The 11,967-nt window shown below is 43.8% G+C and overlaps 1 protein-coding gene across 1 annotated transcript in view; it reads left to right on the top strand.

The window, feature by feature from the left end:
* The window catches only part of slc37a1 (solute carrier family 37 member 1), a 92,206-nt gene extending 81,251 nt beyond the window's left edge, over positions 1 to 10,955 (top strand). Inside the window, exons 18-19 of the mRNA XM_043701430.1 lie at positions 1,658 to 1,719; positions 10,566 to 10,955. Coding sequence (XP_043557365.1) covers positions 1,658 to 1,719; positions 10,566 to 10,581 — 78 coding nt within the window. The 3' untranslated portion in view covers positions 10,582 to 10,955. The remainder of the gene's footprint in view (positions 1 to 1,657; positions 1,720 to 10,565) is intronic.
* Positions 10,956 to 11,967: the final 1,012 nt, after the last annotated feature.

Below are 11,967 nucleotides of genomic sequence, written 5' to 3'. Positions count from 1 at the left end.
TAGTTCTCCCTGTATTCCGTGAGATCTAACCTTGTTAACCAGTCTCCCATGGGGAACCTTATCAAACGCCTTACTGAAGTCCAAATCGATCACATTTACCACTCTGCCCTCATCAATCCTCTTTGTTACTGCCACAAAAATCTCTATCAAGTTTGTGAGACATGATTTCCCATGCACAAAGCCATGCTGACTATCCCTAATCAGTCCTTGCCTTTCCAAATACATGTACATCCTGTCCCTCAGGATTCCCTCCAACAACTTGCCCTCCACCGATGTCAGGCTCACTGGTCTATAGTTCCCTGGCTTGTCCTTACCGCCCTTCTTAAACAGTTCTCATCAACTTTCCTGGTCACTTCATCAAAGAACACTAACAAATTTGTGACTTCATGATCTCCAAAGCGCAAAGCCATGCTGATTATTCCTAATCAAACCCTGTCTTTCCAAATGCATGTATATCTTATCGCACAGAATCTTCTCAAGTAACTTACCCACCTCAGATGTTAAGCTGACTGAGTTATAGTTCCCAGGTTTTTCTCTGCATTCCTTCTTGAATAAGGACACAACATTCACTACCCACCCATCTTCCAGGACTCACCCGTGGCTAATGATGATGCAAAAATAACTGCCAGGGCCCACATAACTTCTTCCCTAACCTCTTGCAGTGTTCTTGGATCTATCCGGTCAGGATCTGGAAATTTATCCACCTTCATACATTCTAATACATCCAACACCTTCTCTGCTGTGATATGGACTGTCCCCAAGATATCACCACTAACTTCCCCAAGTTCCCAAGTCTTCATGTCTTTCTCTGTGGTAGACACAGAGGAGAAATACTCAATGAGAACCTGGTCCATCTCCTGTGGGGATATCCATTTGAGGGGTCCTATTCTCTCTCTAGTTATTCTTTTTCTTTAATATACTTAAAGAACCTCTTTGGATTCACCCTAATCTTCTCAGTCAAGGCTATCTCGTGCCCCCTTTTTGCCTCCTGAATATCGTTCAGGAAGGAAACTGCCATGCTTACCTGTCTGACCTACATAATGACTCCAGACCCACAGCGACGGCATTGACTTTTAACTACCCTCTGAATTGACCCAGAAAGCCATTCAATTGTATCAATTACTACAAAGTCTCAACAAAGAAGTTACGCTGGACAGATTACCTGGCATCGGCCTAGGCACTGGAAATGACAACGGCCAAAACAGCCCTGTCGACCTCTCAAAATCGACCTTAATAATATCTGGGGTCAATGTCAAGATTGGGCAACAAGCTGACCTGTCTGTAAGGTATGATTCCATGAGTATCTCCCAGACACCAACATCGCCATCCTGAGCTGGACGGGTCCTAAAGGTCATAGCTGCTAGACTAGGTCTGAGGCAGGAGGTGAGGAAACCAACAAGAGGGAGAAACATACTCCACCTCATCCTTACCAACCTGCTGCACAAAGTCCTAGTTCCCATTGATGGAGCAATCTCCAGTTGTTGGCGATGACTCTGAAAGCCAATTGTTCTATTTCATCAGTAATATTAGAAATGTAAAATTCTGACGTAAGTGGTGTAAAATCTAAATACTCTGTGGAATTCTACTTCAATGCACTGGATTTATAGCAATGTAAAATAGAATGTTTTTCAGAATTGAAGTTTTATTTTTATTTCAGTTACTGATACGTCTTGTAATGAGGGAGCTTCGTTTTAAAGGGCCCAAGGCAGATCAGACTGAGTAAGTAACAACTGTTCTGATACTGAAGTAAAACTGTCATAAATGATGCTGAAGATGAAGAAATTTGGTGAATTTCTGCAGTGCATCTTGTAGATAGTACACACTGCTGCTACTGAGTGTCTGTGGTGGAGGGAGTGGATGTTTGTGGATGTGGTGCCAATCAAGTGGACTGCTTAGCTCTGGATGGTGTCAAGCCTCTTGAGTGTCGTTGGGTCTGTACCCATCGAGGCAAGTGGGGAGTATTCCATCACACTCCTGACTTGTGCCTTGTAGATGATGGACAGGCTCTGGGGAGTCAGATGGGGAATTACTTGAAGCAGGATGCCCAGCTCTTGGCTGGCTCTTGCAGCCACTGTGTTTATATGGTGAGTCCAGTTGAGTTTCTGGTCAATAGTAAGCCCCCAGGACACTGATAATGGGGGATTCAGTGATTGCGGCAGTTGAATTCTGTCTTGTTGCAGGTGGTCATTGCCTAGCTTTTATTTGCCGCGAATGTTACTAACCATTTGTAATCTGAACCAGCGCATTATCCATGTCTTGCTGCATTTGGATATGGACTACTTCAGTATCTGAGGACTCACTTATCAATCATTGGGCCTGCATTCAATAGAACTTAGAAGAACGAGGGGGTTGTGGAAACATATAAAATTCTGACAGGGCTCCTCCGTCTGGACCCAGGGATGATGTAATTTGAGATCCAGCAGAAGAGGTCACAGTGTCAGGGTATGCACGTGGCCATTTCATACTGAGATGAGACATTTCTTCACTGAGTGTGGTGAACATGTGGAATTCTCTACCACAGGAGACTGTGGAACCACGTCACTGAATATATTTAAGGAAGAAATGAATTTCCAGAAGGGAAAGGTGTCAAGGGTTGTGGCGTGTGAGTGGGAGTGTGACATCAGGATAGAGGATCAGCCATGCTCATGTTGAACGTTGGAAGGAGCTGGATTGGTTGAATGGTCTACCCCTGCTCATGTTTTCTGTGTTTCAAAACTATCAATAAGACCATAAGATATAGGAACAGAATTAGGCCATTCAGTCCGTCCAGTCTACTCCATCATTCAATCTCGGCTGATATGTTTCTCAACCCCTGCCTTCTCCCCATTCTCTGCCTTCTCCCCGTAACCCTTGATCCCCATGTTAATCAAGAACCTATCTATCTCTGTCTTAAGTACACTCAATGACTTGGTCTCCGCAGCCCTCTGTGGCAATGCATTGCAGATTCATCACCCTGTGGCTGAAGAAATTCCTCCTCATCTTGTCTTGTTCTAAAGGGACGACCCTTCACTCTGAGGCTGTGCCCTTGGGTCCTAGTCTCTCCTCCTGGTGGAGACATCTTCTCCACATCCACTCTATCCAAACCTCTCAGCAAACTGTAAATTTCAATCAGATTCCCATTCCTCCTAAACTCCATTGCACACAGTCCCAGAGTCCTCAGCTGCACATCACATGACAAACCCATTCGAAGGGCAGCCAGGGATGGGAAACAATGACAGCCTGCAATTCCTACATCCCAGAAAAGAGCAGAGAAATGCAGTGTTAGATTATTATGGGGTATATTGAAATTCTTGGGCATATCAATATAAAAAAAAGATCTTGTTGAGTGTTTTGAAAAATGGTGGATGCAGGTACAATACACTTTTTAAAAGACATTTAGGTAAGTACATGAATAGGAAAGTTTTGGAAGAATATGGACCAGGAGCAGGCAGGCGGGATTAGTTTAGTTTGGGATTGTGTTCGGCATGGACTTGTTGGACCGAAGGATCTGTTTGCATGCTGTGTGACTCCATGGCCTTCCCCTGTACGTCCATCTGCTCAATTTATTTGAATAGTTTCTCAATCCAGTTGCTCCACAAGCTTCTCATTCGAATGAGTTTCTGTAACGTCATCCACAATGGAGACCAGTATCCTCCCCCCTGCCCCCACCCTCCCACCACCACCACAATAGAGAGCAAACCTCCATCCCCCCAATAATGGAGACCAACCTCCCCATGCTGTAATTTACCTTCTAAAAAATAATGAAGTTGTAGAGTCATAGAGATGTACAGCATGGAAACAGATCCTTCGGTCCAACCCGTCCAGCTGACGAGATATCCTAACTTAATCTAGTCCCAATTGCCCAGCACTTGGCCCATATCCCTTCCTATTCATGTGGAAGATGCCTTTTAAATGCTGTAATTGTACCAGCCTCCACCACTTCCTCTGGCAGCTCATTTCACACATGCACCACCCTCTGTTTGAAAAGGTTGCCCCCAGGTCTGTTTTTAATCTTTCCCCTCTCACCCTAAACCTATGCCCTCTAGTTCTGGACTCCCCACCCCAGGGAAAAGACTTTGCCCCGATCCATGCCCCTCATGATTTTTTTAAACCTCTATAATGTCACCCCTCAGCCTCTGCCGCTCCAGGGAAAACAGCCCCAGCCTGTTCAGCTTCTCCCTATAGCTCAAATCCTCCAACCCTGACAACATCCTTGTAAAACTTTTCTGAACCCTTTCAAGTTTCACAACATCTTTCCGATAGGAAGGAGACCAGAACTGCTCACAATATTCCAAAAGTGGCCTAACCAATGTCCTGTATAGCCGCAACATGACCTCCCAACACCTGTACTCAATACTCTGACCAATACAGGAAAGCATGCCAAACACCTTAGCACTGCTGCCTCACAGCACCAGAGACCCGGGTTCAATTCCCGCCTCAGGCGACTGACTGTGTGGAGTTTGCACGTTCTCCCCGTGTCTGCGTGGGTTTCCTCTGGGTGCTCCGGTTTCCTCCCACAGTCCAAAGATGTGCAGGTCAGGTGAATTGGCCATGCTAAATTGCCCGTAGTGTTAGGTAAGGGGTAAATGTAGGGGTATGGGTGGGTTACGCTTCGGCGGGGCGGTGTGGACTTGCTGGGCCGAAGGGCCTGTTGCCACACTGTAAGTAATCTAATCTAATCTAATCTAATTTTTAAAAAAAAACCTTCTTCACTATCCTATCTACCTGCGACTCCACTTTCAAGGAGCTATGAACCTGCACTCCAAGATCTCTTTGTTCAGCAGAACTCCCCAGTACCTTATCATTAAGTGTATAAGTCCTGATCTGATTTGATTTTCCAAAATGCAGCACCTCGCATTTATCTGAATTAAACTCCATCTGCCACTTCTCAGCCCACTGGCCCATCTGATCAAGATCCCTTATACTTTGAGGCAACCTTCTTAGCTGTCCACTATACCTCCAATTTTGGGGTCATCTGCCTCTTATATCTCTTATGCTCGCATCCAAATCATTTATATAAATGACAAAAAAGTAGAGGACCCAGCACCAATCCTTGTGGCACTCCACTTGTCACAGGCCTCCAGTCTGAAAAACAACCCTCCACCACCATCGTCTGTCTTCTACCTTTGAGCCAGTTCTGTATCCAAATGGCTAGTTCTCCCTGTATTCCATGAGATCTAACCTTGCTAATCAGTCTCCCATGGGGAACCTTGTCGAACGCCTTACTGAAGTCCATATAGATCACATCTACCGCTCTGCCCTCAGCAATCCTCTTTGTTACTTCTTCAAAAAACTCAATCAAATTCGTGAGACGATTTCCCACCCACAAAGCCATGTTGACTCTCCCTAATGAGTCCTTGCCTTTCCAAATACATATAAATCCTGTCCCTCAGGATTCCCTCCAACAACTTGCTCACCACCACTTGCTCACTGGTCTATAGTTCCCTGGCTTTTCCTTACCACCTTTCTTAAATAGTGGCACCACATTAGCCGGCCTCCAGTCTTCCAGCACCTCACCTGTGACTATCGATGATACAAATATCTCAGCAAGGTACCCAGCAATCATTTCCCTAGCTTCCCACAGAGTTCTAGGATACACCTGATCAGGTCTTTGGGATTTATCCACCTTTATTAAGACATTTTAAAACACTAAGACATTTTAAGACATCCAGCAACATCTCCTATAATATGGACGTTTTTCAAGGTGTCACCATCTATTTCCCCACCTTCTATGTCTTCCATGTCCTTCTCCACAGTAAACACTTATGCAAAATATTTGTTTAGTATCTCCTCCATTTTCTGTGGCTCCACACAAAGGCCGCCTTGCTGATCTTTGAGGGGCCCTATTCCCTCCCTAGTTACCCTTTTGTCCTTAATGTATTTATCAAACCCCGTTGGATTCTCCTTAACTCTATTTGCCAAAGCTATCCCATGTCCCCTTTTTGCCCTCCTGATTTCCCTCTTAAGTATACTCCAACCGCCTTTATACTCTTCTAAGGATTCACTCGATCCTATCTGTACCTGACATATACTTCCTTCTTTTTCTTAACCAAAACCTCAATTTCTCTAGTCATGCAGCATTCCCTACACCTACCAGCCTTCCCTTTCATCCTAACAGGAATATACTGTCTCTGGACTCTCATTATCCCATTTTTGAAGGTTTCCCATTTTCCAATTGTCCATTTACCTGCAAACATCTGCCCACAAGCAATTTTTGAAAGATCTTGCCTAATACCATCAAAATTGGTCTTTCTCCAATTTAGAACTTCAACTTTTCGATCTGGTCTATCCTTTTCCATCACTATTTTAAAACTAATAGAATTATAGTCACTGGCCCCAAAGTGCTCCCCCACTGACTCCTCAGTCACTTTCCCTGCCTTATTTCCCAAAAGCGGTCAAGTTTTGCGGCTTCTCCCTTTTTCTGGAAGACAGGTCAGTATGAGTGATACAAGTTTGAGGTGTGTGCAGGAGCAGAGGGACACATGAATGATTCTCTGATGGTGACCAGGCAAATTGAAATAGTTGTTGAGAAGGCAGATAAGATCCATGGATTTATAGTTAGAAGCATAGGGTATAAAGGCAAGGAGATGATGCTACACCTGTTCAAATCATTGGTCCTACCACATTTGGAGTATTGTGTTCAATTTTGGGCACCTTCTTTAAGGAAGGATGTTAAAGCCTTGGAGAGAGTACAAAGGAGATTTATTAGAATGATACCAGGAATGAGGAATTTTAGACACAAGGAAATATGAGAGAAGTTGAAACAAAGAAGGTTAAAAGGTGACCTTGTTGAGGTGTTCAAAATTATGAACCGTTCTGACAGGGTAAAGAAGGATATTTTGTTTCCACTAGTTTGTATGTCAGTAATTCGAAGTCATGATTTCAAGATTGTCAACGAGAGAGCTAGGAGTGAGGTGAGGAGAAACTCCTTTACTCAGAGAGTTGTTGGGATTTGGAACACACTGCCTGGGGGAGAGGTGAATTCCATTGGAGGTTTCAAAACAGCTGGATAATTATTTGAAGACGATGAATATACAGGACTTTGGAGATAGGTCTGGAAAATGGGACGAACTGGGTAACTCTTTTGGGAGCCAGTACTGACACGATGGGTCGAACGGTCTCCTTTACTATAAAATTCTATGATTGTTCTCTGTGATTAAAGTCTGGGATAAATCAAATCGATGTAGGGTTAGAACAGGAATGAGATTACTGTCATGTGAAGGATAAACATCAACACCAAATGCATCCTTGTTAGAATTTCTCTCTGATTCTAGAATGGATCGTTTCTGTTGGATCTCACTACTCTGTTATGGACAAGCTGATAGAGGCTGTTCAGTGCATAATGCACACTCCAGCCTCTAAAAGAGCTGTCTAATTAGTCCCACACCCCTGCTTTTTACCGTCAGACCTTCCAACTTCTCCCCTTCAGGTATTGCTCCAGATCCCTTATGAATCTTTGCCTTGAAGCTGCTCACATTCTCCTTTGCAGATCACAGCGTGATGTAATGTTCCCAGCTGATGTTATTACTAGACAGATCCCAGACTGAAGTCTAGCTTGATTGATCGTGTTTTGTTTTGTTTTAAACAAAGTGGTCTCTCAGTAAGATATAAGGATTAGAGATGGTGGTTTAACTTGAGCAAGGGGAGAGGTTGAGAAGGCAGGTCCTTCATGATAACTTCAGCTGCTGCAGGAATTGAACTCACTGTTGACATCACTGTAATTCACAAACTAGCCGTTCAGCCAACTGAGCTACCGAATCCCCAGTCTCTCCATGAAATATAAGGAGTCAATGTTGCAGATTTGGTTTCAGCAATAAAAGAGAATCATACAATCCGGAATCTTGCTAATTTCCTTGCATCAAAGGAGTTTGTTTTTAACAATTCTAAACTTTTTTCAGGAGTAACTGCTTCACACATCCAGCCTCAGTCACGAACGCTGTGGAACTGCCCCAGTTAGAACTGGAGAAAACACATTCTTTTTCCAAAATATGGGTGTTACACGTAATTAAAAGAAAAACAAAATGAATTTTTGATTCTGAACTGGACATAATGCACAATCTTGCGTACATGTTCCCAATGTGAACAAAAGCTCATTACTCTGCAGGAAGACTTCTGCACTCAATATGTTTTTCTTAAATGCAGAAGTACTTGCAAGTTAACCATTAAACCTCTTCAGACACACACAAACCCAGTTCACATTCAAAATCCTAGCTCAAGTAAACGATGACATTTCTATAAATCTTACGTCACAAGGTACCTCCATCCTGCTCCGGTGCCTTAACCGCTCATCTTCCAGCCATGTCCCTCTGGTCACTTAATCTCCTGGTGTGTTACTCCACAAAACACCACACCATTTACAGCACCTCAATTAAACCTCACTCCACTGCTTAGGCTCCTCAGACTGCAGGCTCCAGAAAAATGGAAGCAGCAGATCAAAGTGCTAATTTTAGAGAGAAGTCTGCTTTTAAAACATGGCAGGAGTTAGAAAGACAATGAGAATGGATGGAATAAGATACAACCAGTTAGCGTGCTGACATCTGTATGAGAGAGAGGTTATAAAATAAGTAGTTCTGCAAGTGAGTTTAGCCCTCTTCAGCTTTTGATACATTGAGCCAGTAAATGTTCTCATTCCTTGTGTTGTCACTCATTTAAATATCCCAATGCATTCCTGGCTGGTCTCTCTCACCTTTCACCCCTCCCTCTCTATTTTACCCTGTCCAGTACCCTGCACCATTCCCTCTCTCTGTAACCTCCTCCAGCCCCTACACCTTTCCATATCTCTGTAACCCTCTTCAGTCTCTCCACCCCTCCTACCTCTGTAACCTCCTTTAAACCCTATTCCTCTCCCTATCTCTGTCACCTCCTCCAACACTCCGCCCCCCTCTATCTCTGTCACCTCCACCAGCCCCTACAACCCCTCCCTATCTCTGTAATATCTTCCAACCCCCATATCCCTCCCTATCTTAGTGGGTGGCACGGTGGCACAGTGGTTAGCACTGCTGCCTCACAGCGCCAGAGACCCGGGTTCAATTCCCGCCTCAGGCGACTGACTATGTGGAGTTTGCACGTTCTCCCTGTGTCTGTGTGGGTTTTCTCCGGGTGCTCCGGTTTCCTCCCACAATCCAAAGATGTGCAGGTCAGGTGAATTGGCCATGCTAAATTGCCCGTAGTGTTAGGTAAGGGGTAAATGTAGGGGTATGGGTGGGTTGCGCTTCGGCGGGACGGTGTGGACTTGTTGGGCCGAAGGGCCTGGTTCCACACTGTAAGTAATCTAATCTAATCTCTGTAACCTACTCTAACCCCTATTTTCCTCCCTATCTCTGTAACCTCCTCTAACTCCTCCCCTTCCCTATCTCTGTCATCGAGCCCCTACACCCCCTCCCTATCTCTGTCAACTCCTCCATATCCACACCCCTTCCCTACCTCTGTCAACTCCTCCATCCGCTACACCCCCTCCCTATCTCTGTAACTTCCTCTAACTCCTCCATCCCTCCCTATCTCTGTGACATCCTCCAGCCCATACACCCTCTCTCTATCTCTGTAATGTCCTCCAGCCCATACACCCTCTCCCTATCTCTGTGACATCCTCCAGCCCATACACCCTCTCCCTATCTCTGTAACATCCTTCAGGCCCTACACCTCTCCCTATCTCTGTCAACCTCTCCAGCCTGTACATCCCTCCCTATCTCTGATGTCCTCCAATGCCTACATCTCTCCTATCTCTGTAACCTCCTCTGACCCCTATACCCCTCCCTATCTCTGTATCCTCCTCTAACCCCTATACTTCTCCTTATTTCTGTCACCTCGTCATTAATTCTAGTTCAATTAAGCATCGTGACCTCAGTGACTCTTTGACCTTTCCTTTTGCTTTCATCTCCAACAAGATTTACTGGCCGTGATTGATGTTGCAGTAAAATGCACAGTAAATACTTGGAAAATGCAACTTTCAAGGAACCTCAGTTTCCAACAATGTTCCTGTGAAGTACTTTGGGACATCTCATTATGAAAAAGCTGCTATAAACAAGTTGTCTCATTTTGTGAGAATCTCGTTTCAGTTGCCATGGTTCCTGTAGGAGGTGTTTTATGCTATCATGAGGTAATTGTGTTGTCATATAACTTCTGACTTCACTTATTTTGAAATAATATTATAGGTTCAATTTATCTATCCCTTTTAATATGTTAATTAGCTGCTTCAGTTGTTAGTGGAGGTGGGTGTAGCCAGGGAAGTGAAGTCAGGCCGCAATCCCATCAGTGATAGTCTTCCTGAATGGTGGAGTAGATTCAAGTGGGCTGAATGGTCTACTCTTGCTTCCCTTTCATAACTTCATGAGTACCCTTTAGCAATTGCCCTTCTAGATTGTAAAGCTTCAGTTTCTCTAGCTGAACTTTTCTCATTTCTTTGCAACTTTGCTTTGTCAGAGAGCCTTGGTCCAGTTCACTCTGCAGACTAGGATTATTGTAGTGGCAGGGTTGGCTGGTGGTTGGATTTATTTATGCAGTTCTGAAGCTTGCGTTTTGACTAACTAGTGTTTTTTCTATTTGTTTACTTTCCTCCAACCCACATGATTCCTCGGTCCCACCTACAGGTTGAAGGAGCACTGACACTCATATCTCAACGACACATTTCAAATCTCAGCCATTGGGTTTCTCGTATCCATGTCCCGCAGTGCTATGGAAGAAGCATATTTGCACAACAGAGGAGACAGGAAGTGGAAATGTGGACCCTGTGCCTAGACTGCAGTCTGCAGCATCTAGGGCTCATTTTCCAATCTCCAGACTGTCTATGCTTTAAATTCAATACTTTTGAACCAAACAATCTGGACCATTTCTTGTCTGAGCCTAATTCAGCGTGCCTTATTTCATTTATTTATGGAGACAATGGGTGCCTTTTTTAAATATTTACAAAGTGATTTGCTTATTTCTGATACAAATGGTGTTAATGTGGCTGATGTTGAGTAAAGATATATTTATTTTGAGCACTTTGGATTCTGTGGAATTTAGTAGACATGTCAATTTTAAATCTCTGCTTGTCAGGAGCTTATAGAATGCCCACCAATAACCTGGTAAAGTACACCATGAGGCTTGCCCAGTGAGTGAAGGAGCTTATACTGTAGAGTAACCATTTTATGTCCAAGAACTGAATGCCCTCAGATACTGAAGCTGAACCTTTTCCCTTAGTTGGGCTAACAGAATGGGCTGACATTTTCCACCATTTCCAAATGAAAGCATTAATATTTGGGTTGGATCTGTAACTTTGGAAATCTCAGCAGGTGAAATGGAACGGTCTCTTATTTACCCACAACAAAATCAGAAGTTGCTGGAAAAGCTCAGCAGTCTGCCTGCATCAGTGGAGAACAATCAGAGTTAACATTCTGGGTCCAGTGAAGGTTCTGAAGAAGGGTTACTGGACTAGAAATGTTAAATCTGCTTTCTCTCCACAGATGCCATCAGACCTGCTAAGCTTTTCCAGCAACTTGGTTATGTTTCTGATTTCTAGCATCTGCAGCTCTTTTGTTTTTTCCCCTCTTTACCCACCTTCCTGAAGCACTGAATCACCCTTCCAGCTCTAGAATCGTTCTCACCAATGAGATTTAGCCTTGTTTGCTTTTTGATCTTGAGACCTCCAGTGTATATCTGCTGTTAACAGGTTCACTTTTGCAATGAGAATGGCATTTCACACAGAATACAGAAGAGATTCTGAGAGCAGATGAAAGTTAGAGATTATTGACTCTGTAATTGAAAGGGTAGCTGCAGCAGAGAGGATCAAGTAGCTATCCATGATTATTCAAGCACAGATACAATGCAAATTATATTTGTTGTGTGAACGAGAGCTGTCACACATGCTCAATCCCTTTGACATTTCTGGAAGATCAAATTAGAATTCTAAATGTTTTATAACATTTTTTACAAAACTTTCAGCTCAGTTGCCTCTGTTAAAGGTGGCTGTGTCTCAATTGTAAGTATGTGTTGGTAAATTTCTATTAGTAA

The sequence above is a fragment of the Chiloscyllium plagiosum genome, chromosome 12, assembly GCF_004010195.1.
Source record: "Chiloscyllium plagiosum isolate BGI_BamShark_2017 chromosome 12, ASM401019v2, whole genome shotgun sequence".
NCBI lineage: Eukaryota > Metazoa > Chordata > Chondrichthyes > Orectolobiformes > Hemiscylliidae > Chiloscyllium > Chiloscyllium plagiosum.
This window is presented reverse-complemented; position numbering and strand designations above follow the sequence as displayed.